Source organism: Saimiri boliviensis, chromosome 4 (genome assembly GCF_048565385.1).
Source record: "Saimiri boliviensis isolate mSaiBol1 chromosome 4, mSaiBol1.pri, whole genome shotgun sequence".
Lineage (NCBI taxonomy): Eukaryota > Metazoa > Chordata > Mammalia > Primates > Cebidae > Saimiri > Saimiri boliviensis.
The window spans coordinates 88,342,394-88,369,584 of record NC_133452.1 but is presented as its reverse complement, the minus strand read 5'-3'; the positions used below and the strand labels follow the sequence as shown (position 1 = coordinate 88,369,584).

The window sequence follows — 27,191 nt, the reverse complement described above, 5'->3', positions numbered from 1 at the left end:
AAGGACTCAGACACCTAAGTCTTTCACTAACTCCTCCTCCAATCCTACTCTAACTGGCTCCCCTTCACACTTCTACCATCTGAGCACAAGGATTAGTCCTGTCTAGGTGACAGTCAAGAGGGGAGCCTAGGGTTGCACAGACAACAGGTGATCTTGCCTCCTTCATGCCTGCATGCTCACCTGCCCTGCAAACTGGAGAGAAGAACCAGTGTCCACCGGTTCATCCTGTCTAAGCCCCACCAGACTCCATGAAGGCACACGGACCTTTCTTTTTCTTTCTTTTTTTTTTTTTTAATTGAGATGGAGTCTTGCTCTGTAAGGCAGGCTGGAGTGCAGTGGCGAGATCTTGGCTCACTGCAACCTCCGCCTCCTGGGTCCAAGCAATTCTCCTGTCTCAGCCTCCCGAGTAGCTGGGATTACAGGCACCTGCCACCACACCCAGCTGATTTTTGTATTTTCAGTAGAGACCGGGGTTTCACCTTGTTGGCCAGGCTGGTCTTGAACTCCTGACCTCAGGTGATCCACTGGCCTCAGCCTCCCAAAGTACTGGGATTACAGGCATGAGCCACCGCAGCCAGCCCACACATGGCCCTTTCTGATCAGTGGGGGAAGAAGGAACATCTTCCACGAGCAAGAGCAGAGAATGAGTCTCAGAAACAGGTTGTAAAAAAGGCTTCTTTATTGAGAGCAGCGAGTGTAAAAAACAAAAACAAACAAAACAAAACAAAACAAAAACAAAAACAACAATAAAAGTGTGGGGTAGTGGTGGCCCACCCTCCTCATCTCGTCCAGGGACCACCCCTACCTCCCATGCCCACCCACCCCACGCTGCAATTACGTATAAAAGCCGCCCATGGTGCATACAAAAAGGGCGGGTTATATAGTGTCAAAAGCTCCTGAAAACTCCTTCATCTGCCAGGCACTTAGGATGAGGAAAGGAGAGAAGGCTGGGGGAAGGCATGGGTCTGGGTCAGCCTGCACAGCCCACAGTAGAGAGGACTCACTTGCTGTGTCCTCTACCGTCCTGGTCTAGACCCCCAAGTGGGACCCGTGGGCCAAGAGACTCCTTAACCCTGTGTGCCCAGAACTGGAAAATAGTAAGGAACTCCCCCAAGACCCAGCTCATCCCAAGCTCCGCCCTCCGCAGGCAAAGTTGGCAGGTGAGTGGCAGAGTTGGACCCGGTTAAGGGGAGAAGTTGCAGGCCAGAAATTGGGGTTACCTGAGGTACCCACACTGTCCCTGATAGGGGAAGAGGTGGCAGAGAAAACTGCCAAGCCCAAGGCCCAACTAGTCACCCAGTTTGGGTCTGAGTCAGCCTCCCAAAGGACGAGGGTGAGGAAGAGGAGGAAAGGCCAGGCCCTGCTCAGACCTCAGCAATGCCTGCTGCGCTAGGACAGGGGCCTCAGGGCCCAGGAGGACAGGGATCTTGCCCCTCATGCTGTGAGCTCCCCTCTGGAGATGTCCTCCCCTGCCCACGCCATCCTGAGGCACAGCCCACTGGACTCCCTCCTCACGGCTTGCTGTCCACAGGGCTGTCTCCCAGGGCGCTGGCAATCTCGCTGAACGAGGGCCGGTCCTTGGGGCTGAGGGCCCAGCAGCGCTGCATCAGCCGATAGAGCTTGGAAGGGCAGCCCTCAGGCTGAGGAAGTCTAGCCTTCCCAGCCTGCAAATCTGTAGGGAAGACAGCAGGTGCAATGTTGGCCAAAACATTCAACAGCTTGTTCAACACTTTGTGGAGCTTGTAGTTCCTACAAACGGCCACCCAAGGATGCCTCTGGGACAGTGCTGGGCAGTGGTAGGTGGGCACTCGCAATGAAAAAAGATGACTCCCCTGGCCCCACTCACTCTGGCTGGAAGGATGGGCATAGGAGCTGAAGTGGGCGGCAGAGTGGCTGCAGTGGGCACTAGGGGCAAAGGCTATTTACCAACCAATATAAAAGTATTGCAGTATTTTAACAATCAAAGTGGTCGTATCTGTGTGCCTGCTCAGCAGCAGCCCTGAGAGGGGAGGCAGGCTGAAGCCTGGGCCCCTGAGCAGGACCTGCATCTGGGGCCCATCTGGAATCCTCCCTTAGCCATGCGGCTGCCTACCTGCCAGCACTTCATCATCTGCCTGCCCGTCATGGGGCATTTCTCCATGTGTAAACACTTCCCACATCAACACACCGAAGGCCCAGACATCGGACTTGGTAGAGAAGTCACCCTCCAGGATGGCCTCGGGGGACATCCAGCGCAGTGGCACCCAGGCCTGGCGGAAGTGGTAGTACTCACTGCAGGAGAGAAGCAACCCAGGAGTGAGATGGGATGAGAAGCGTGGCCTGGCGCTGCAGCCTCATATCCCTCGTCTGGAACTCATCCCCAGGCTGGAGCCCAGCCTTTCTACATACAGACACCAAGAAATTGATCACATGTGTGCTGAGCACCGGAGTACACTAGACAAAATCTGGAGGCAACCACACAGGGTTTGATGGTTAAAAAATTCCATTAATGGCTGGGCGGGGTGGTTCACGCTTGTAATCCCAGAACTTTGGAGGCTGAGGCGGGTGGATCACCTGAGGTCGGGAGTTTGAGATCAGCCTGACCAACATGGTGAAACCCTGTCTCTACTAAATACAAAAAATTAGGCAGGTGTGGTGGCACACTCCTGTAATCTCAGCTATTTGGGATGCTGAGACAGGAGAATTGCTTGAACCCAGGAGGCAGAGGTTGCAGTGAGCCAAGATTGTCCCATTGCACTCCAGCCTGGGCAAGGAAAGCGAAACCCTGTCTCAAAAAAAAAAAATCCACTAAAGATCAAACTTTGCCTAAATGTTAACAGAAAAGCTAACAGTCACACATGCTTTCTATATTGGTTGTAAAAATGTAAAAGATAAGAATCATTAAATGGAAAGAGCTTTATTAGTGATAAATCAATCCTCACTACAGCGATAGACAAACAGGGGTGACATGGAACCGGGGGACTCGAGGGGACATTCCCAGCCGTGCTGTGAAGCCCACATAGACTCTCTAGAGCAAGCTCTGGCATGGGTGCTGAGCTGTCAGTCTCAGACTCCAAAATAATAATGACTGAGCTCAGGAAGTTACAGAGGGAGCCGTAAAATTAGACTATATAAAAATCCTTATCAAGTTTGCCTATTGTTTTAGAAAAAGGTTTATTTATTTATATATTTATTTAATCACTAGAGACATTTTACAACCATCAAGGACTTCACTGGCTGGAAAGCCTGCTGTATTCTCCCTTTTTTTTTTTTTTTTTTTTTTGAGATGCAGTCTTACTCTGTCACCCAGGCTGGAATGTAGTGGCTTGATCTTGGCTCACTGCAACTTCCACCTCCTAGGTTCAAGCAGTTCTCTGCCTCAGCCTCCCAAGTAGCTGAGATTGCAGGCGCCTGCCACCACGCCCAGCTAATTTTTGTATTTTTATTAGAGAAGGGATTTCACCATCTTGGCCAGGCTGCTCTTGAACTCCTGAACTCGGGATCCACCCGCCTCAGCCTCCCAAAGTGCTGGGATTACAGGCATGAGCCACCACACCTGGCCACCTGCTGTACTCTTAGAAAAAGGATGAGAAAGTTCTTCCCCATTCCAGGCCCTCCAGCTTTGGACTAAGCAGGTACTAAACCCTTTCCCATACCTCCAAACTGTCTGTCCTTTGCCCCTCACCCTCTGGGAGAAAAGAAGGAGCCCCCACCCGACACATGCCCTTCTACCTGTTGTACACATCCTTGCTGAGACCCAGGGCAGACACCTTCACTTGTCTCTGGGCGCTGACCAGGCAGTTTCGAGCAGCCAAGTCCTTATGCACAAAGCGGTTGTTGGACAGATGCTCCATGCCCAGGGCCACCTGGGTGCACAGGGCCACCTGGGGAGATAAAGGGGCCTGTTACAGCAGCCCAGGACTAGGCGTCAAGGTGACCATCCTCAACACAACCCTTGGCAGAGTTTCAATGCTATTGGTGTGCTGCGTAGGAAGCCCAGAAGCACAACAGCCTCAGCTTTCTTCTCTGTAAAAAGAGGATAATAACAGTACCTGCCTTCCTGGGTTGCTGGAAGACTGAATTAAGCAAAATAAAGTGCCTGACACCATGCTGACACACAGCCAAGTGTCCGATTAAGTGAGTGGCACACGGGCCTAGGGGCACACACACAGTAACCACTTGTCCAGTGAAAAAATAAGTGGGTAAAATCATAGCTGATATTTTTTATTTTCAAGCAACAGGGTCTCACTCTGTCACCCAGGCTAGAGTACAGTGACGTGATCACAGCTCACTGCAGCCTCTAAACTCGTGGGCTCAAGCAATCCTCCTACCTCAGCCTTCCAAGTAGCTAGGACTATCAGTTTGAACCACTATGCCTAGCTTTTTTTTTTTTGAGACAGTCTTGTACTGTTACCCAGGCTGGAGTACAGTGGTGTAATCGCGGCTCACTGCAATCTCTGCCTCCTGGGTTCAAGTGATTCTCCTGTCTCAGCCTCCCAAGTAGCTGGAACTACAGATGCCCACCACCATGCCCAGCTAATTTTTTGTGTTTTTAGTAGAGACAGCATTTCACTCCGTTGGCCAGGCTGGTCTTGAACTCCTGACCTTGTGATCTGCCCGCCTGAACCTCCCAAAGCTCTGGGATTACAGTCATGAGCCACCACGCCCAGCCCCAGCTTACTTTCTAATTAAAAAAATTTTTTTGCTGGGCATGGTGGCTCAAGCCTGTAATCCCAGCACTTTGGGAGGCCGAGGCGGGTGGATCACGAGGTCGAGAGATCGAGACCATCCTGGTCAACATGGTGAAACCCCGTCTCTACTAAAAATACAAAAAATTAGCTGGGCATGGTGGCACGTGCCTGTAATCCCAGCTACTCAGGAGGCGGAGGCAGGAGAATTGCTTGAACCCAGGAGGCGGAGGTTGCGGTGAGCTGAGATCGTGCCATTGCACTCCAGCCTGGGTAACAAGAGTGAAACTCTGTCTCAAAAAAAAACAAATTTTTTTTTGTAGAGATGGTGCTTTTTCTATGTTGCCCAGGCTGGTCTCAAACATCTAACTTCAAGCAATCCTCCTGCCTCAGCTTCCCAAAGCACCAGGATTTCAGGTGAGCAGCACCATGCCCCATCACAGATGATATCTTTACAGGTTGTTTTTCATTTTATTTCAAGTCTATCTTTTCTACTAGTTGTGTTAAAAATGTGTGTGTGCGTGGTGGAGGCCAGGCTGGAGTGTAGTGGTGCGATCTCAGCTCGCTGCAACCTCCACCCCCATCCCCACTCCCCGCTGAGTTCAAGTGATTCTCCTCCCTCAGCCTTCCAGATAGCTGGGATTATAAGTGTGCACCACCATGCCCAGCTAATTTTTGTGTTTTTAGTAGAGATGGGGTTTCACCGTGTTGGCCAGGATGGTCTCAAATGCCCAACCTCAGGTGATCCACTCACCTCGGCCTCTCAAAGCACTGGGATTACAAGCGTGAGCCACCAGGCCTAGCCAACACTGTAAGGTCATGATTATTAATTTTTTGAGATAGGGTCTTGCTCTGTCATTCAGGCTGGAGACAGGGTCTCCCTATGTTGCTCAGGCTGGTCTCAAACTCCTGGGATCAAGCAATTCTTCCACCTCTACCTCCCAAAGTGATAGGATTATAGGTCTGAGCCACTGGGCCACCCAGATTCATTTTTTTAAATCACTGGACTTGGTCTCTTTATTTTCATTTTTTGTTTGTTTGTTTTTTTCCTGAGGAGGAGTCTTGCTCTGTTGCCCAGGCTGGAGTGCAATGACTCAATCTCGACTGCAACCTTCGCCTCCTGGGTTCAAGCAATTCTCCTGCCTCAGCCTCCTGAGTAGCTGGGATTACAGGCACGCACTACCATGCCTGGCTAATTTTTGTATTTTTAGTAGAGATGGGGTTTCACCATATTGGTCAGGCTGCCCTCGAATGTCTGACCTTGTGATCTGCCCGCCTTGGCCTCCCAAAGTGCTGGGATTAAAGGCATGAGCCACCACGTCCAGCCTTCTGTCTTTCATTATAACCATCTTGTTTGAGACAGGGTCTCACTCTGTTGCCCAGGCTGGAGGGCAGTGGCATGATTTCAGCTCGCTGCAACCTCTGCCTCCCAGGTTCAAGTGACTCTCATGCCTCAGCCTCTCAAGCAGCTGGGATTACAGGTACCCACCACAACACCTGGCTAATTTTTGTATTTTTAGGAGAGACAGGGTCTCACCATGTTAGTCAGGCTAGTCTGAAACTCCTGACCTCAAGTGACCTGCCTGCCTTGGCCTCCCAAAGTGCTGGGGTTACAGGCTTGAGCCACCGCACCTAGCTTCATACTTTAATTCGAATGCCAGTGGGTTGTTTCCAGTTTGGGGCTATTAAAAACAGTGTTACTAGAAACATTTTTATAGATGTATACATGTATGAGTTTCTCTAAGATAGCCAAGAGCAAGTCTAGAATATGAATATCTCTAGCTATACAAATAATGCCCAACTATTTTCCAAAGTATAAGAGAGTTAGGCAGATTTTTCATTAATACTCTTTGTTAAATTTTGAGCCATATGAATATATTATACACTATATATGAAATGTAACTAAATTACATTAACATTTTAAAAGTATATATTAATGCACTGAACAAATATAAATTTAAGCTAGGCGCCCATAGTCCCAGCTACTCAAGAGGGTGAGGTGGGAGAACTGCTTGAGCCCAAGAGTTCAAAGCCAGCCTGGGCAACATTGTGAGATCCTGTCTCTCTTTAAAAAAAAAACAACTGAGGGCCGCGCGCGGTGGCTCAAGCCTGTAATCCCAGCACTTTGGGAGGCCGAGGCGGGTGGATCACAAGGTCGAGAGATCGAGACCAACCTGGTCAACATGGTGAAACCCCGTCTCTACTAAAAATACAAAAAATTAGCTGGGCATGGTGGCACGTGCCTGTAATCCCAGCTACTCAGGAGGCTGAGGCAGGAGAATTGCCTGAACCCAGGAGGCGGAGGTTGCGGTGAGCCGAGATCGCGCCATTGCACTCCAGCCTGGGTAACAAGAGCAAAACTCCGTCTCAAAAAAAAAAAAAAAAAAAAAAAAACCAACTGAGTACCATGTGCCATACACAGTGGGTGATGGTGGAATGTAACGGGGCTGGCCAAAGCAAGTAAGTAAGTGCAAGTAAGAAACCACCCATTCACAGAGAAGGGGAAGGGCCATTTGCTGAGCACCCGCTGTGTGCCACACCCCACACAGAGGCTGGCTGCCTCTCCCCACACACGCTCTGTGTGGCAGGGCTCAGCCTCAGCTTCATCCAAGGGCCCATGTCGAGGCTTTAGAGCCAACCCAGTGCCAAAGCCTGGCTCTTCCCTACCACTGCAGCTGCCTATCTGGGTCACATCGCTGCTGATGGACTGTCTGCCCACCAGTGGGCACAGAGGTGGGGCTCCTGGCTCCTAAGCTGGCCCTTCAGCATCCCTGGCTGGCTCAGAGCAGCTTCCCCTGCCTGGCTCCCTGAGGTCACAGGAAGTTCAGCAGCGGCACCAAGCCCTAGTGCTAGGAGAGGGGACACTCCGCAGACATCTCTTCTCAGTTTTCTTGGGCACCGGCCAGTGACATCCCTGTGGGCCCCACACCTCTACTGGTGGTTTGCTAACTACGGTCACAACCTGTATGTCATTAAACCAATTTAGGGAGGCCGGGCGCGGTGGCTCAAGCTTGTAATCCCAGCACTTTGGGAGGCCGAGGCGGGTGGATCACAAGGTCGAGAGATCGAGACCATCCTGGTCAACATGGTGAAACCCCGTCTCTACTAAAAATACAAAAAATTAGCTGGGCATGATGGCACGTGCCTGTAATCCCAGCTACTCAGGAGGCTGAGGCAGGAGAACTGCCTGAACCCAGGAGGTGGAGGTTGCGGTGAGCTGAGATCGTGCCATTGCACTCCAGCCTGGGTAACAAGAGTGAAAACTCCGTCTCAAAAACAAACAAACAAAAACAAAAAAAACAAAAAAAAAAACAATTTAGGGAATATTAGCCAGCATTAAAGAAAAAAAGAAAAGGAACAGAAAATAGAGCACATCACACTTGGAGCAGCATTCATGAAACGTTTTCATTTTAAAAATATATACATATGTGTGTATTGGGTTGTGATGTAAAATGTACTTTTTGCTAATGTAGGTCTCAGTCAAAAATATTTTAAAACAACGGTCTAAATCTGTGCTGTCCTATATGGTACCCACTATCCCCATTCGGCTACTTAAATTTAATTAAAATCTTTTTTTTTTTTTTTTTTTTTTTTTTTTTGAGACAGAGTATCTGTTGCCTAGGCTGGAATAAAGTGGCCCAATCACAGTTAAACTGCATCCTCAACCTCCCAGCCTCAAGTGATCTTCTCACCACAGCCTCCCTAGTAGCTGGAACTACTGGCATGCAACACCATGCCTGGCTAATTATTTTTATTTATTTAATTAGTTACTTTATTTATTTTGAGACTGAGTCTCGCTCTGTTGCCCAGGCTGGAGTGCAGTGGTGCTATCTTGGTTCACTGCAACCTCCACCTCCCGGGTTCCAGTGATTCTCCTGCATCAGCCTCCTGAGTAGCTACAATTACAGGTGCCCACCACCACGCACAGCTAATTTTTGTATTTTTATTAGAGATGGGGTTTCACCATGTTGGCCAGGCTGGTCCTGAACTGACCTTAAGTGATCCGCCTGCCTTGGCCTCCCAAAGTGCTGGAATATAGGTGTGAGTCACCACACCAGGCCTACTTTTATTTTTGAGAGACAGTCTCACTTCATTGCCCAGGCTGGTCTCAAACTCCTGGCCCAAGCAATCCTTCCACCTTGGCCTTCTCATACCTGTGCTGGGATTACAGGTATGAGCCACTGCGCCTGGCTTTAAGTTAATTAAAACTCAGTAACATTTAAAATTCAGTTCTGGGTTGGCATAGCAGCTCATGCCGGCCTGTAATTCCAGCAGTTTGAGAAGCAGACATGGGAGGATTGCTTGAGCCTTGAAGTTTGAGACCAGCCTTGGCAACGTAGTGAGACCCCCATCTCTAGAAAAAATTTAAAAATTAGTCAGGTGTGGTGGTGGGTGCCTGTAGTCTCAGCTACTTAGGAGGCTGAAGTGAGAGGATCACTTGAGCCCCAAAGGTCGAGGCTGCAGTGAGCCATGATTGCACCACTGCATTGCAGCCTGGGTGATGGAATGAGACCCTGTCTCATAAAATGAAATAATAAAATAAAATAAATAAAATTCAGGCCAGGTGTGGTGGCTCACGTCTGTAATCCCAGCACTTTGGGTGGCCAAGTCAAGAGGATCACTTGAGATCAGGAGTTCGAGACCAGCCTGGATAACATGATAAAACCCCATCTTTACTAAAAATACAAAAATCAGCCAGGTGTGGTGGCACATGCCTATAATCCCAGCTACTTAGAGGGCCGAGGCAGGAGAATCATTTGAACCCAGGAGGTAGAGGCTGCAGTGAGCCAAGATCCTGCCACTGCACTCTAGCCTGGGTGACAGAGCAAGACTCTGTCTCTAAAAAATAAATAAAATAAAAATAAAAATTCAGTTCCTCTGTCACTCTAGCCAAATTCCAAGTGTACAGCTGCTATATGAAGCTAGTGACGGGTATACTGACCAGCAGAGATATCATTTCCATCATCATCCTGATCCGTGCTGCCTGAGGCTCTAACAGGCAGTACATTAATGCAGAGGTGCTAAATGAATGACGTAATTAGAGTTGGGGAAAGCCTCATCCAGACAGTCTCACTCTGTCACCCAGGCTGGAGTGCAGTGGCACAGTCTCGGCCTACTACAACCTCCACTTCCCAAGGTCAAGCTATTCTTGTGCTTGAGCCTCCCGAGTCACAGGACTACAGGCACGTGCCACCACGCCTAGCAAATTTTTGTATTTTTTAGTAGAGACAGGGTTTCATCATGTTGGCCAGGCTGGTCCCAAATTGACCTTAAGTGATCTGCCTGCCTTGGTCTCTCAAAGTGCTAGGATTACAGCCGTGAGCCACCAAGCCCGACTGTTTTTGGTTCATTTCTTTATCAACAGTGGAGACATAAAATCTCAGCATAGCTTTCAATTAAACAGGTAACCAGTGAGGAGAGTTAAGAACAGGGTGGGTGGATAGGCCTGCCAGGATTACTGGGCCTCTCTGAGTACAGGGAAGTGCACTGGGGTCTCCATGAAAAAGCAGAGTCTACATCCCTAAAATAATCCCAAGAGCACTGTCCTCAGAATGCCCCAAGTGTGCTGGTGGTAAAGGGGCCAGGCTGCTTCAGTGGCCTCATAAACAGAGCCAACTCCACTTCAGGCTTCCAAATCCCAGGGCATTGAACAACCTTGTTCGATTCTTTGGAAGCGGCAGCCAGAGGCTTTGGTAATGTGGCTTCATCAGACCTGTGAGTCCCCTCAGCCTGCTCTCTCTCATCTGGCTCACAAGCTAAACACTTTGCTCCTAGTCACGGGAAACAGAAGAAGGTGGACTTGGCATGGTAACTGACTTGCTATCTTTCCGGAGAGGTGGCGCTTCCGGAAATACTGGCTAAGCAAGGGCAGTAAAAGAGAATTCTGTTAGACTCAAGCCAATTAGGTGTTTCCTTGATGCTGGGCAAGACGCCATGAGATAGCCACTGGATTAATTCTCAAATACTGTTATAAAAGATCCGTTCTTAGCCGGGCACGGTGGCTCAAGCCTGTAATCCCAGCACTTTGGGAGGCTGAGGCGGGTAGATCACGAGGTCAAGAGATCGAGACCATCCTGGTCAACGTGGTGAAACCCCGTCTCTACTAGAAATACAAAAAATTAGCTGGGCATGGTGGCGCGTGCCTGTAGTCCCAGCTACTCAGGAGGCTGAGGCAGGAGAATTGCCTGAACCCAGGAGGCGGAGGTTGCGGTGAGCCGAGATCGTGCCATTGCACCCCAGCCTGTGTCACAAGCAAAACTCCGTCTCAAAGATCCGTTCTTTGGTGAAGATCAGACCCACTCCTTCCTTTCCAATTTTAACACCCCAGGGGTTTGCCCATGTTCTGGCTAACCCACTGTGACACTACTGAGATCTTCTCACAAGGGGCCTTTTGTTTCCTGCATGGCATCTGACTCCATGAAGCACGGTCCACCAGGTATGCTAAGCTGATCCTGCTTCTCATTGCGTCATTAGCTCACAGGTGATCCATGGAGCAATCACAGATTACAGTTCTCTGACACCATCTTATCAGCTACCAAAAGGCATTACCTACCATTATGCCAACACCCAGGACTGTGTCTCTGATTTCTATCTACTCACTGCTATCTTAAAATCCTCCTGAGGCTCCCCTCAGCCCACCCGCACTCAATATGACACTTTGCTCCAACTCTAGCTGGCCAAGGAACACCCTGCCTACCACTCCACCACTCTTTAAATACTTAAGTTTGTCGGGGCACAGTGGCTCATGCCTGTAATCCCAGCACTTTGGGAGGCCAAGGCGGGTGGATCACCTGAGGTCAGGAGTTCGAGACCAGCCTGACCAACAAGGAGAAACCCTGTCTCTACTAAAAATACAAAATTAGCCGGTGTGGTGGTACATGCCTGTAATCCCAGCTGCTTGGGAGAATGAGGCAGAAGAGTTGCTTGAACCTGGGAGGCAGAGGTTGTGGTGCGCCGAGATCGCACCATTGCACTCCAGCGTGCACAGCAAGAGCAAAACTCCGTCTCAAAACAGACAAACAAACTTAAGTTTTTCCCCTTTTGTTCTCCTAGGTCTAGGAATATAAAGTGACAGATCAGCTCAATACATAACTAGCACAATAAAGTACCTACAAGTTTTAGTATATCTTTCCCAAGAATTTTCATTTTCATGGAATTCCCAAAAGCAGTCCTTTCCAAACTGCTGATCGAGACTTACACGGGTCTTGAAACCATTTCAGTGGACTTAAAAAAAAAAGGGTAGAAAGGAGGCCAGCCATGGTGGCTCATGCCTGTAATCCCAGCACTTTAGGTGAATGAGGCAGGAGGATTGCTTGAGCCCAAGAGTTCGAGACCAGCCTGGGCAAAGTGGCGAGACCCCATCTCTATAAAAAATAAAAATAAGGGCCGGGCGCGGTGGCTCAAACCTGTAATCCCAGCACTTTGGGAGGCCGAGGCGGGTGGATCACGAGGTCAAGAGATCGAGACCATCCTGGTCAACATGGTGAAACCCCGTCTCTACTAAAAATACAAAAAATTAGCTGGGCATGGTGGCGCGTGCCTGTAATCCCACCTACTCAGGAAGCTGAGGCAGGAGAATTGCCTGAACCCAGGAGGCGGAGGTTGCGGTGAGCCGAGATCGCGCCATTGCACTCCAGCCTGGGTAACAAGAGCGAAACTCCGTCTCAAAAAAAAAAATAAAAAATAAATAAAAAAATAAAAATAGATAAAAGGAGGATAGGGCAGGAAACATCAAGTGCATCAAACACAACACTGTGAAAGTTTAATTTTAGTTACATAAACCTGCACATTAGATCATGAGTAAAACGCATTTATTTTTTCTTGTTTAGTGATGCAGTTCTTGCTATGTCACTCAGGCTGGCCTCAAACACCTGGGCCCAAAGGATCTTCTGGCCTCAGCCTTCCAAGTAACTGGGATTACAGGCATATACTACTCCATCTAGCTTAAAAATGCATTTCCTAAAAGGGATTATAATCAAAAAGCATTTCAAAGCTACTAGTCTCCACCACGGCTCCTTGAACTTTAATGAGCTTAGGAATCCGCTGGAGAGCGTGCTTGAAAAATTCAGGTCCCGAGATCTCACTCTCAAATATTGATTCCCTCATTCTGAGTCATGGTCTAGAAATCTGCTTTTTTTTAGACAGTGTTTGACTCCTGTTGCCCAGGCGGGGGTGCAGTGGCATGACTACAACCTCTGCCTCCCTGGCTCAAGCGATTCTCCTGCCTCAGCGTCCCAAGTAGCTGGAATTACATGCATGCAACATCAGACTCGGCTACTTTTTGTATTTTTAGTAGAGATGGGGCTTCACCATGTTGGCCACGCTGGTCTCAAACTCCTGGGCTCGAGTGAACCGCCAGCCTAGGCCTCCCAAAGTGCTGAGATTACAGGTATGAGCCACCGTGCCTGGCCTCCATTTTTCAGAAAAGCATCCTCCTTATCTGCCACAGAGCACTGTCCTTGGAGAGTGTAGAACCCAACTTATTAAAGCTGCCCCATCATATTTAAGATGCTATGGCAAAAAAAGTGAGAAAAAGATGTTTAGCAAAGGTGGTGATGATTTGCAGTCACACAAATGAGAGGTCACATGAGAGAGGTAACTGACTTCCTGGCAGCCTATGTCCATCCCAGCCAGAGAATCCCACTTTGACTCCCCTGACTCCTGAAGCCATCCCCTTCCTGCCATTCAAGTACTTCCTGTCCTTGAGAACTGAACTCAAATGGTTTTCTCTACCAGGAAAACTTGTTAACCACAGCCATCGGTCCACCTAAAGGACATGCGTGTCTTCGACATCTCCTAATGTTTCCCACTTGCTTTCCGTTTTACCTCAAGTCTGTAAGGCACAGGTCACACTCTTGTACCTAATCTCCCAACTAGATCTTAAGTGCCCCAAGGGCAAGATGCCTGTCAATTTTTTTTTTTTCTCTTTGAGACAGATCTCTATCTGTTGCCCAGGCTGGAGTGCAGTGGTGCAATCATGGCTCACTGCAGCCTCAACCACCTGGGCTCCAGTGATTCTTCCTCCTCAGCCTCACAAGTGGCTGAGACTACAGGCACACCACCACGCCCGGTTAGCTTTTTACATTTTGTAGAGACAGGGTCTTACCATGTTGCTCAGGCTGGTCTCAAACTCCTGAGCTGAAGCAATCCTCCTGCCTCAGCCTCCCACCGCACCTAGCAGATGCCTATTTTAATTATGCATTCCCAAGGGCCCTTGGGGCCACACCAGGTTCAGTGAGGATTCACTGGCTCTGTGAGTATCCTAATTTGTGAGCTCTTCAGTCCTGAAATCTCATTGAGCTGGACTGGCAAGTCCCATCCTATGGATTATCCTCTAAAGCCACTATACGCAGTTCCTGCAGCTTCACAGGGATGGAGATAGGGGTGTGATGCCAGGAGGCCAGGTCACTTGTCCTGTCTGGATCTTAGTAAATTCACATGTAATAAGAGGGGGCCAGCCTGAAGGGCACAGAGCTGCTTCCCCAGAGAGACTGGGGGCAGCCAGGGTCCCATTCACCTGACTGATCCTGATCTGCCAGCCATGCCTTTCTGCTCTGCCTCTAGAGTCTGTGACCTGGGACAGCCTACCAGGCAAGGAATGGTGCCCTGGGAGAAAGGGCAGAGCCTTCTGCCTACCCTGCCCTGAGCTCTGATTTGGTTTACAGAGTCACTTCACTGCCAGCTTGGAAGCAGACTCCCCAGTCACATGGAAGGAAGTAGATCCATTTCAGAGGGGAGAGGAGGAGGCTATGGGCAAGAAGAACCTGAGAGAAGAAAGAGGGGACCAGGCCACAGCAAGCCCCAGGCACTAGAAAGGTATGGACCGAGGTGGCAGAGAGTAGCAGGCAAGCTTTCCCTTCTTCACTGTTTCAACCAAGATCTGCTCCACCATGGGGACCCCAGCCAGGGCTCTGTGCCCAGAGCAACCTCTGCCCAGAAGGCAGGAAGAGAACTGGAAGGAAATGCTAGGCAGCTACAGCCCAAGGGAGAGGGCAAGGTGAAACCACTAGGGGTGATACCCAGGCAGCCCATTTACACAAGAGTCTTCTCCACTCAGAGCTGAAGGCCCGCACCCAGCCCAGCAGGCCCCTGCGCTCAGGCTGCTTGCTGCTTCTCCAGTGCAGAGCTCACAGCAGGTGGGGAGGTTTTCTGTTCCAACACAAGCTCCTGCCCGGAGGCAAGGGCCAAGGGTAGCTCTTCTCTGTGAAGCCAGCATGGCAGTGCAAAGCCATTTCCAGGCTACATGACCTGCGACAGGCTATATGACCTGAGACATACAACCTCCTAAGCCTCAATGTCTTCATCCACAAAATGGGGATAGTGGTATATATTTCAGAGGACCACTATGATAATTACAGTAACACATGTGAAGTTCTTAACCGAGGGCCTGGCCTATAGGGAGCCCTCAATAAAGGTGCCTCTGCTGCTAGTGGCCCAGCCCTGGATACCTTCTCCCTCCCTCCCCATCCTCACCCCATCCTCACCTTCTGCTTGGTGCTGAGGGGCTGTGACTTCAATTTTTCATCCTTGCTCTTGGAAATCCTCAGGAACTGCTTGAGGTCTCCCTAAGGGAAAAGCCAGGCATCTCGCTCAGGTCAGTGCACAGCCATTTGGCTGTGAGCCTCAGACCAAGCAGGTGCTCGCAGAATTCCTGCCTGGGGAGGCAGTGAGAAGGCTAAGCTAGCCTGGGCCCTTTCCCGCAGGGAAAGTTCACTAGGAGTGCAGAAATTTAAAAATAGACAGGAGACACCTCCTAGAGGCTCTCTCAGTCACAAAGAGAATTGGCATTTCTACCCCAAGGGGAACCCCCAGACAGGTGGGGCAACACAGCCCCTATCCTCAGTGAGCCAGGAGGAAAACAGTCCCCTACCCTCTTTCCTCAAAGATTCCTGAGAGGAAACTCCTGTCCTCCAGAGCTTTGCAATTTAATAGAAACGAACAGAGAAGAACACCAGCAGCAGAAACATACATAAAGCACTCATAAGTACTTGCTTTTAATTTTTTTTTTTTTTTTTTTTGTAGAGACAGAGTCTCACTGTGTTGCCCAGGCTGGTCTCAGACTCCTGACCTCAAGTGATCCTCCTGCCTCAGCCTCCCAAAGCACTGGGATTACAGGTGTGAGCCACTGTGCCCAACCTCATAAGTACTTGTTAATGGAAAGACTGACAGGACTCCTGCCCACTCTTGCTCCAGAGCTAGGGATTTGAGAAGCAGAAGTTTCAGGACCATGGGCTGAGGGCCAGGACCAGCTGGGGAATGACAGGAAGGGGCAGCTCGGGGAAAGACACCCTGAGTGGAGAGGAGAAGGCTGGTGGCTGGGGTAACACTCATGCCACAAGTCGTGCTAGGAAGGAGGGAAGGAAAAGTGGGCTCTGACATGTTTATTCTCAAGTGGGGACGAGCTTTTGGGGAGGAAAAAACAACAAACCAAAGAAACAAGAGTCAGAGAAGACGAGCTGGAAGGCATTCCTGCAGTGTGAGAGTGAGAAGCCCCAGAAGAACTTAGGACCCACCCCCCAAGATACAGATGGAAAGATGGAGGGTGCTGATAAAGGAAAAGGAGGCATCCAAGAGCAGGGAGGGCAGAAGCTGAGCATCACAAGACGGGCATGGTGTAATAGCAGGCAGGCGAGGGCTCGGCTGAGACCACACGAGGTAAGGTTCTCCTGGTGCTCCAGCCCGACTCCCACCATTGTAGGACACTGCCCTACCGAGACCCCCACGAGAGCCGTGAAGGCAGAAGCTGAGCATCACAAGGTGGGCAAGGTGTTAAGGGCAGGCAGGTGAGGGCTCAGCTGAGACCGCATGAGACAAGGTTTTCAGAGTGCTCCAGCCCGACTCCCACCTTTGTAGGACACTGTCCTACCCGAGACCCCCGCATCCTCTGCCAGCAGCGTACCAGGTCCACATACTCCAGCACCATGTAGTGGGGCTCAGCCTCCCGGCACAGCCCCAGGAGCCGCACCACGTTGGCATGGTTCAGCTTCCCAAACATCTCCAACTCCCTCCGGAAGTCCAGCTGCTGCTGCTCGTCCTTGCTCTGCAGGCTCTTCACAAGTACCAGGGTCTCCGCCACTCCCTCCTCCAAGCCCTGAGCCTTTGCCAGGAACACCTCCCCAAACTCACTCTTCCCTGTGGGTACAGTCTGAGTCAGCCAGCCACCTTCACCCAGGCAGGGGCAGCCCATGACCTGGGGGAGGGGCCTAGCCTCTCCGACAGTGGGGACCCACCCACCTGGGCTGGGCACAAGACCCAGTTCTGCTGTGACCCCCTCCCTCCTTAGGCTTCAGTGTCTCCAACAGCAAAATAAACAGTTGAACTAATATCCAGCATTTTCCAAAGGGTGACTTGCATGAGAATTTTTGGTGGCTCATCTCATGGCAAACACGTCTTTTTTTTTTTTTTTTTTTTTTTTTTTGAGACAGTCTCATTCTGTTGCCCAGGCTGGAGTGCAGTGGCGAGATGTCAGCTCACTGCAACCTCCACCTCCAGGTTCAAGCAATTCTCCTGCCTCAGCCTCCTGAGTAGCTGGGACTGCAGGCACATGCCACCACACGTGGCTAATTTTTTTGTATTTTTAGTAGAGGTGGGATTTCACCGTGTTAGCCAGGATGGTGTCAATCTGCTGACCTTGTGATCCGCCCGCCTCAGCCTCCCAAAGTGCTGGGATTACAGGCATGAGCCACCGTGCCCAGGAAACACGTGTTAACGTATGCTAGGAAAAAATTTAACTACGACAAACCCATTTCTTATGTTTTTTCCTAGAAGAAAGATAACTTAGTTTTTTGTTTTTTTTTTTTTTAAAGGAGTCAATTTAAATAAAACATCAAGTAAATAATACTACAGGTGGCACACAGGAATGACAAAATCTGTTTGAACGGCAGTAACAGGCCCCAGGGCCACACTGGACTAGATCTCTACCTATGCTTCCCTCCACCCCTAACATTCTAGGTTTCAGGGACTACAGAACCACTAGCCCATCCCCAGCCTCAAGACACAGCCAGTGACCTGCAGTTGGGCAGGGGCAGCTGTCTTCAAGACAACATACCCAGCGTGGTGATGGGCTGCAGGCTGGCCCGCGGGAAGTGCAGCTTATCACTTGTGCTGTGGCGTTTATTGGTGGCCGCAGGGCCAGAGCCCAGGCTGGTCAAGGCCACTTCCTCTTGGATCTCTGCTGAGGGCTGCCCGTTCTGCAAAGGCCCACCTGGGAAGAAGGAGCACAGTGGAGTGTCACAAGGAGACCAGACACGCTGGCCACCACGGGGATTTCTGTTCTGTCCCCTGGTCTTCCACTCTTGCCAAATTGGGTCCAATCACATGCTCCACTTGAAAGGGTGAGCCCAAATGATGAAATGATGGGGCTGGGGCTGGGTGGGGGAGGGATGGGCATCCGCCAGGGCATGACCGCTGAGTGATGCAGCTGATTATGACCTCTGAGATGGAATCAACTGCAGATGGCTAATCTGAACCGCTGGCCCTTGAACACCATAGCTACAATAAGGACTTTTTGCTTTCATGGGGCCTCCTATTGGCCAAAGCCCTAAACAGGCACAAAGGGAAAAATCACAATAATGGAGACCCGACCCCTGCTCCTGAACACCTGAGCAGATAGGAGAGACCCAGCAATGACCTCAGGGAGCTACCAGTCCAGGGAAGTGGGGATAGGAGAAGGGAAGCAAACAGAAAGACTGCCCTTGGGGGAACTCTAAGCTCACGGGGGACACAAAGCCAGCAACAGCAACGTGTATACATAGTGATATCTGTGGCTTCGTGCTTGGAGGAGGAAACAGCAGGGAATCATAGGAAGCTGGTCCAAGGAGCTCCAATGAAGAGGTCTCAAGCCAGGTTGCTCAGAAGCCCAGTCCCTGGGAATCTGTCAACTCCAGGCTTCCTGCTAGGGGTGGGGCAGCCCCAGGTCCAAGGCCCAGCACCAACCACCCGTTTCCAGAGTCCTGGCGCTCTCCCCTCCGTGGCCGCGGGAGGGCGCTCAGCTCCCACCCACGGGCACCACCTCCCCATCCAGGGCCCCTCACCGTTGAGGCACTCCATCTCTGGCTCCTCGCCCTCAGGCTGCTTCTGCAGCCGCTTGGCTTTGCAGCGCTTCTTGCAGTAGAACATGAGGCCCAGCACGGCAATGATGTAGGCCACAGCAGCACCCACCGACAGCCCAATGGTCTGGATCATCTTGTAGGGGGGAGGGCTGCCAGGGCCCTCCGACTCCTCCGGCACCGGCTTGTCTGAGAGACACATGGATGGGTCTGGGCAGGGGCTGCTAAGCAAACCAAGCCCTGCTTCTCCATTAACTCCTCCCAACCCCATCCACAGGACAACTTCGCAGATGGCCCGGGAGGGTCGCCACCTTTACTGGCTTTAATGAGGGCCAGCAGGTCCTCATGCCCCACCAAGGTCACAGGAAGACTCTGAAGGAGATGAGGCCAGGGATTCCCAAGCTGGCTGTGCATCAGAAGCCAAGATAGGTGATACAGATGGGAAGCATACCTGTCAGGGAGCTGCCACAAACCCAGACTATTTGTTAAGAAGCTTCCTGGCCAGGTACACCTGTAATCCTCACATTTTAGGAAGCCAAGCTGGGCAGATCATGAGGTCAGGAGTTCGAGACCAGCCTGACCAACATGATGACTCACTCTCTACTAAAAAATACAAAAATTAGCTGGGCGTGGTAGTGCTCGCCTGTAATCCCAGCTACTCGGGAGGCTGAGGCAGGAGAATCACTTGAACCCAGGAGGCGGAGGTTGCAGTGAGCCAAGATTGTGCTGTTGCACTTCAGCCTGGGCAACAGAGTGAGACTCTGTCTCAAAAAAAGAAGCTTCCTAAGTGACTTGATAATGTGAGCCAGGAGGCCCGGGAGAGCAGCACTGGGGAGCTTCAGGTTTAGAATTCCAGGTACTGCCTGGCACAGAGCAAGTTTTTCAATAAACATCTGTAGAAGGGATCTGCCGGTTTAGGGGCCTTTCAATGGCCCACAGGGAGGGGTCTCAGGGGTCACTAGGGGAATGAAGGGAGAGAGACCATGCAGGATCCCCCACTTGCCACACACACCCCAGTGGTTCCCACCAAGGGGCCTCCTCACTTTGTTTTTATCCGCTTAAACTTTCACATTATATTTTGTCTAGAAAAAGAACTCTGCTGCTAAACCAAGAAAGTTTGAGAGCTTCTCATTTAAACCACCTCTACCTGTGAATGCAGAAACAAGACCTCAGAGGAGAAATAAGTCCCCCAGGGGCACAGAGCTAAGTGCAGGGCCTTTCACCTGACCCATCATCCTCTCTGGGCCTCCTGGAGAAAAGAACCTTATCCTGCTGCATTCTGACCTGGTCCTCCTCCCCACCCACCCCGAGATATGTGTGGCTGCTGCAGGAGACCCGGAAGGCAGCATACCACCACGGCCAGCAACACACACATACCCCCACTGGCCGTGGGATGCTACATAAACAACAGCCTGGCTCTGAGCAAGGACTCTAAGACTGTGCCTTGGTGAGATGAAAAAGACACAGCCGAATCCCCTCCCCTGCCACAAAAAATGGCTTCTGTGTCATGTTCTATACACAGGGGCTGATTGAGTACAAGGTGACAAACGTCTGGGTCCGCCACAACCTGTGCAGGACACCCCTCCCCAGCCCATACCCACGACATAGAGGGGGGCCTCGGTGTGCTTGATGTTGCAGCTGTTCCCCGCGATGCAGGTGTAGTGGCCTGAGTCCTCAGGGGCCACGTCATGGATCACCAGGGAGCCATTCTGGAAGATGTGCATCCTTCGGGGGAGAAGCCACAGCGCTAGCCGGCTCGCAGGCAGAGGGGGTTGCAGGGGAGGAGGGGCAAGGGGTGTGGAAGGGGGGCAGCCTTACCTGGGTCCCAGCTTGGTGGGGTCCAGGATGCGATCCTTGCCTTTCCACTGGATCAGTGGCTTAGGGTCCCCCTGGGCCTCGCACTGCAGCAGGGCTGTGTGGCCCTGGTACACAGTCGTGCGCTCTGGCTCCACTTTGAAGGTGATAAAAACTGGATGGAAAGAGACCAGCGAGGGGCAGGGTGGGGTGAGCCAAGGGGATGGCTGGGTACAGGGTACTGTCCCAAAGGGCTGCCCGGCCCCAGGGCCCTGCCACGGTCGCACCTGCCACAGTGAGCTGGACGTGGGCACGAATCTGGCCCTGTGGCCCATTGGAGGCAATGCAAGTATAGTTGCCAGCGTCATCTCGAGTCACCCGGGCAAAGTGCAGGGTCCCTGCGTTGTCTGTCACCCACTCTGGGAGGCTGCTCCCATCTGCAGGGGTAACAAAGGGAAATTATGGGAAGGATCAGAGTTACACGGATGGCTGGCAATGCCGTCAGCCCCTCACCTCTACTCAGAAACACGCCATTGCTCATGACCACCCAGAGGCAAAGTCCAAACTCCTGAGCCAGGTGTTGAAAGCCCCCATTATTTACCCCTCTTCCAATTCTTCAGTCTCACCTCCTCCTCCTCCTACTGCCCTGTGTGACATCCCACTTCCACGAAACTGGACTCTTGCTTGGGCCCAGAATCCGCCCTGTCTCTGCCCCCCGCCTGTCACTCCTCCCTCCTCAAGCCCATTCCCGCTCTTTGCCATCCCAGGCTGTGGATCCATTTTGAGCCTCAGCTCTCTGGGAAAAGCTCCCCTAGACCTGAGTAGAGGGAGCCTACTTCCTCCTCAGAATCTACAACTCTACTCTCTCTCTAGGTGGAAATGTCAAAATTGGTCCAACCTTTTAAAAAACCATTTGGCAACTCGCATTAAGGGCTATAAAAATGTTCATACCCGGCCGGGCGCGGTGGCTCAAGCCTGTAATCCCAGCACTTTGGGAGGCCGAGGCGGGTGGATCACAAGGTCGAGAGATCGAGACCATCCTGGTCAACATGGTGAAACCCCGTCTCTACCAAAAATACAAAAAAATTAGCTGGGCATGGTGGCACGTGCCTGTAATCCCAGCTACTCGGGAGGCTGAGGCAGGAGAATTGCCTGAGCCCTGGAGGCGGAGGTTGCAGTGAGCCGAGATCACGCCATTGCACTCCAGCCTGGGTAACAACAGCGAAACTCCGTCTCAAAAAAAAAAAAAGAAAAGAAAAGAAAATTAAAATGTTTGCCGGGCGCGGTGGCTCAAGCCTGTAATCCCAGCACTTTGGGAGGCCGAGGCGGGTGGATCACGAGGTAGAGAGATCGAGACCATCCTGGTCAACATGGTGAAACCCCGTCTCTACTAAAAATACAAAAAGTTAGTTGGGCATGGTGGCGCGTGCCTGTAATCCCAGCTACTCAGGAGGCTGAGGCAGGAGAATTGCCTGAACCCAGGAGGTGGAGGTTGCCGTGAGCTGAGATCGCGCCATTGCACTTCAGCCTGGGTAACAAGAGCGAAACTCCGTCTCAAAAAACAAAACAAAACAAAACAAAAATTTTCATACCCTTTCATGCACAGTTATCCCATTTCTGGGAATCTTTCCCAAAGGAAATGAACCTAAATCCAGAAAAAAACCTTTGGCTTAAAGTTGTTTATTGTAGCAATTAAAAAAAAGGGGGTGGGTAGGTGGTTAACAACCCAAATCTCTAACATTTAAGGAATAGTTAAGTAAATTACAGTGAATTCAATCACTGAAACACTGTTAGGACCATCAAAACGAATATTCATGCAGAATGTATAAAGAAGTGGGGAAATGGCCAGGTATGGTGGCTGATGCCTGTAATCCCAGCACTTTGGGAGGCCTAGGCAGGGGGATCAACTGAAATTGGGAGTTCGAGACCAGCCTGGCCAACATGGTGAAACCCCATCTCTACTTAAAAAAAAAAAAAAAAAAAAAAAATTAGCTAGGTGTGGTGGCATTTGCCTATAGTCCCAGCTATTCAGGAGGCTGAGGCATAAGAATCACTTGAACCCAGGAGGCGGAGATTGCAGTGAGCCAAGATAGTGGTATGCTCCAGCCTGGGTGACAGAGTGAGACTCCATCTCAAAAAAAAAAAAAAAAGATGTGGGGAAATGTTTGACAATGTTAAGTAAAAGGGTATAAGATTACACCATTATTAAAACATAAACATAAATAATTTTTTAAAATATTTTAAGCCAGGTGCGGTGGCTCACGCCTGTAATCCCAGCACTTTGGGAGGCCGAGGCGGGTGGATCACGAGGTCAAGAGATCGAGACCATCCTGGTCAATATGGTGAAACCCCGTCTCTACTAAAAATACAAAAAATTAGCTGGGCTTGGTGGCGCGTGCCTGTAATCCCAGCTACTCAGGAGGCTGAGGCAGGAGAATTGCCTGAACCCAGGAGGCGGAGGTTGCGGTGAGCCGAGATCGCGCCATTGCATTCCAGCCTGGGTAACAAGAGCGAAACTCCATCTCAAAAAAAAAAAAAAAAAAAAAAAAATTTTAAAAGCTACATAGTTAAGTATTGTCTACTTTTATAATAAGCATGTCTTCAGGTATGCACCACCATGCCTGGCTAATTTTTTAATTTTTTTTGTAGAGACCAGGTCTCCCTATGTTGCCAAGGCTGGTCTCGAACTCCCGGGCTCAAGTGATCCTCCTGCCTCAGTCTCCCAAAGTGGAGGACTGTGCATTTTTTTTCTCTCCCAATATTGTCTAAAGGAGTCCATGCAACTTTTTTCTTTCTTTCTTTTTTGAGTCAGAGTCTCACTCTGTCACCCAAGCTGCAGTGCAGTGGTATGATCTTGGCTCACTGCAGGCTCCGCCTCTTGGGTTCAAACAATTCTCCTGCTTCAGCCTCCCAAGTAGCTGGGATTGCAAACATGTGCCACCACACCTGGCTAACTTTTGCATTTTCAGTAGAGATGGGGTTTCGCCATGTTGGCCAAGCTGGTCTCAACTCCTGGTCTCAAGTGACCCACTCACCTCAGCCTCCCAAAGTGCTCGGATTACAGGTGTTAGCCACTATGCCCAGCCTCCATGTAATTTTTATGTTGGAAAAATAAACTATTTTGGCAGGTGGGAAGGAAGGGCTTTACAGCACCGTCTGGACCAATCCAGTCACTTGTTGCCTTTAGTCGTCTTCCACGTTGTCCAACGCTGCAATCTGACCTCTTCTGTGTCTGGCTTTTTCCTTCCTAAACTATAAACCAGCCCTGCATTGCTTGTTGCATCTCCACATTTCCTGGCACAATGCGGGGCACCCAGCTGGCCCTCAGGCATGCATCTCATCAGTTGACTGCCCTTCCTGTACCCACCTGCCCGTACCCACTTAATAGTGGGCTTCTCTCGGCCTGTGGCTGAGCAGGGCACTGTGGCCTCCTTGTCGAACTCCATGCACTGCTGCGGCTGGGGTGGTGGCGTGAACTTGAGCTTCTCTGTCTCGGCGGGTGGGTGGAAAGAGGAGGAATTGAGGCCACTGGAGAGGCCAGGGCCAGGCCTGCCACTCTTTCCCCTTTCCTCTCCTGCCTAACCAGGAAGGGTGCTCCCCCAAGACATGCTGGCTCACCCAGCACTTGCACACGGGCTTGGGCCTCAATGCTGCCGGCGGGGGTGCTGCTCACACAACGGTACCACGTCCCATCGTACACCTCCACGTTGTTGATGCGCAAGGTCCCATTCTTGGAGACCTCGAACCGTGAGTCCTGCAGCACAGGTGAGAGGCCTCAAAGGCTGAACCCACAGCCACCTCTCCCTGGAGGCCACCTCCCGGGAAAGAGCGCTGTGGAAGTGAGCACAGAAGAGAGCAGGTGGAGGGAGGCCCCCGCCCACCGGATAGCAACAGTCTTCTTTCTCACCTCGGAGATGAGCATCTGGTTTCTGTACCAGACAACTGTGGGTTTGGGTGTGGCCTGGGTCAGGCAGTGCAAGTAGCCAGGTTTGCCCTCTTCCAGCTGGCTGTCTTGGGGCTTCTTCAACCATGTGGGCACAGCTAGATGGACAGGAAGAAAACAGTGAAGGCTGCTTCACAGGTCTCCAAAGCCAAAGGACCCAGCTCCAAGAAATTCTAATCCCATTCTGGGCGCTGTGTTCAGAAGCCCCATGCTGCTTAGAAGGCAGGAGTTTTCCTTTAAGGAAGACCCAGGTGCCAGCATTTGTTTTTTCCCGTTGAGACAGGTTCTCACTCTGCCACCCAGGCTGAGGTACAGTGACACAATTACGGCTCACTACAGCCTCGAACTTCTAGACTCAAGTGATTCTCCCACCTCAGCCTCCCAAACAGCTGGGACCACTGGCATGCACCACAACACTCAGCTATTTTTTTTTAAATTTTTTGTAGAGATGGGGTCTTGCTATGTTACCCAGGATGGTCTCAAACTCATGGCCTCAAGCTGTCGTCCCTCCTTGACCTCCCAAGTGTTGAGATTATAGGCATGAGCCACCACACTCGGCCACCAGCACCTTTTGAAAGTTATCTTAGTTAATTGTCACATTAATTAACTTAGTTAACATTATCTTAGTTATAAGCCCCCATGGTGGACAGGGAGTGGTGGCTCCTGCCTGTAATCCCAGCACTTTGGGAGGCTGAGCCAGGAGGATTGCTGTGAGCCATTGAACTCTAGCCTGGGCAACAGAGTGAGACCCCCATCTCTAAAAAAACAAAAAACAAACCCCCCAAAGTATGTATTCCAACACCCATTTTACAGCTAAGGAAACAGATGTTCAAAGAAGTAATGGTGGCTGGACATGGTGGCTCACGCTTGTAATCCCCGAACTTTGGGAGGCCAAGGCAGGTGGATCACTTGAGATCAGGAGTTTGAGACCAGCCTGGCCAACATGGTAAAACACTATCTCTACTAAAAATACAAAAATTAGCTGGGTGTGGTGGCACACACCGCTAATCCTAGCTATTTGGGAGGCTCACGCATGAGAATCGCCCGAATCTGGGAAGCGAAGGTTGCAGTGAGCCAAGATGACACCACTGCACTCCAGCCTGGGCGACAGAGCAAGACTCCATCTCAAATTAAAACAAACAAACAAACAAACAAAAACAAAGAAAAAGTATCCCCAATGAAAGCAGGTGATTCTCAGCCCTCGACTGGAGGAGGGCTTGACCGTGCGTCTTGCCTTTGTGCCTGCACTGTGAGTGTCCTGAGCACCCGTTATAGGTGTGCTGCGATTCCCACCCGAATCATGTGCCTGAGCATGGGCACCTGTCTTCTGAGATTTCAGTATCCTACTGGGGATACTAGCATCTCAACTTCACATTTACAAAGCCACTTTCATATTCAAATCTTTTTGCAAATTTACCCACTCGGAAAGATGTTAGTAATATAAAGGTAAGTGGAAGAAGCAGATTGCAAAACAGTTTGCATATGTGTGTGTGTCTCTGTGTGCATATTATAGTTTTTACTGTGTATCCTTTTAAACTACCACAAAAGGTTTAGAACAAGGCATGGTATAAAGAAACAAGTAGGCCGGGCGCAGTGGCTCACGCCTGTAATCCCAGCACTTTGGGAGGCCAAGGCAGGTGGATCAAAAGGTCAAGAGATTGAGACCATCCTGGTCAACATGGTGAAACCCCGTCTCTACTAAAAATACAAAAAATTAGCTGGGCATGGTGGCGTGTGCCTGTAATCCCAGCTACTCAGGAGGCTGAGGCAGAGGTTGTGGTGAGCCAAGATCGTGCCATTGCACTCCAGCCTGGGTAACAAGAGTGAAACTCCGTCTCAAAAAAAAAAAAAATAAAATAAAATAAAGAAACAAGTAAATAAATAAATCCCTATGCCTGTGGTAAGGCTATAAAAGGTTTACCATGTGTACTTGCAGTCATATTTCTCGCTTTTCTCCCCCTCTTTTTTCATAAGTAATGTTTAGTAAAGAAATCTGAAAAGTATAACAAACTAAAACTAATTAAAAATTCACCTATAATTTTTTCCACCATTACCTCCACAAAAAGAAAAAGAAAAATCACTTTCATCTACTTCATTTCATCTTTCCAACCACCTTGTGGGGTAGGTAGTAGATTACTGGCTCCATTTTATGGATGAGGAGACTGAACCCTAGTAGGGTGGGTGATTTGCTACCGGTCACTCTGTGCATTGGAAGCATAGTGGGACCCAGGTCTCTAGACTCCCAGTCTATTGCTCTTTCCTCTGGTGCACCCACCCGAGCCCCTGTGCTTGGCTCTCCACTGTCTACTCCAACTCCTGGTAGTGAATTGATACTCAAACCCACAGGGCCCAGAACTGGGAGGGCCTCCAGTGAGCACCAGGGAAGCCTCTGTCCATCACACCCAGACCTGGGTTCCCCTCCACCTCTCCTTGGCCTTCAGGGCAAAGGTGCTCACTGGCCACAGTGATGTTGATATTCTGTCTCCGCTGACCAGCCAGGTTGGCCGCATGGCAGGTGTAGACACCAGCATCACTTTCGGCAATACTGGTCCACACCAGCTCGTGACCCTTCTGGTAGACCCTGCCATGGGTGGGCAGCCGGACTCCCGCATGCTCCCACCACACACTGGGCTCTGGCAGACCCTTGGGGGGAAAGCACGTCACACGCTCCTCACTGCCAGCTGTGAACACTCGTGGCTCAAATAGTGGCATGTCTTCGATCTCTGCAAGGATGTAAGT

At 50.5% G+C, this 27,191-nt stretch overlaps 1 protein-coding gene across 2 annotated transcripts in view; it reads right to left on the bottom strand.

Moving 5' to 3' along the window:
* Positions 1–661: 661 nt before the first annotated feature.
* PTK7 (protein tyrosine kinase 7 (inactive)) overlaps positions 662–27,191 on the bottom strand; it is an 85,145-nt gene continuing 58,615 nt past the window's right edge. For both annotated transcript variants that reach the window (XM_003923023.4, XM_010333886.3), the window contains exons 7-20: positions 26,909–27,175; positions 24,417–24,550; positions 24,128–24,263; positions 23,877–23,996; positions 20,797–20,946; positions 20,534–20,684; positions 20,313–20,440; positions 18,701–18,904; positions 17,716–17,871; positions 16,567–16,799; positions 15,152–15,232; positions 3,712–3,863; positions 2,093–2,271; positions 662–1,672 (exon numbers count right to left, since the gene is read on the bottom strand). In XM_003923023.4, coding sequence (XP_003923072.3) covers positions 1,512–1,672; positions 2,093–2,271; positions 3,712–3,863; positions 15,152–15,232; positions 16,567–16,799; positions 17,716–17,871; positions 18,701–18,904; positions 20,313–20,440; positions 20,534–20,684; positions 20,797–20,946; positions 23,877–23,996; positions 24,128–24,263; positions 24,417–24,550; positions 26,909–27,175 — 2,252 coding nt within the window. In that variant the 3' untranslated portion in view covers positions 662–1,511. The remainder of the gene's footprint in view (positions 1,673–2,092; positions 2,272–3,711; positions 3,864–15,151; positions 15,233–16,566; positions 16,800–17,715; positions 17,872–18,700; positions 18,905–20,312; positions 20,441–20,533; positions 20,685–20,796; positions 20,947–23,876; positions 23,997–24,127; positions 24,264–24,416; positions 24,551–26,908; positions 27,176–27,191) is intronic.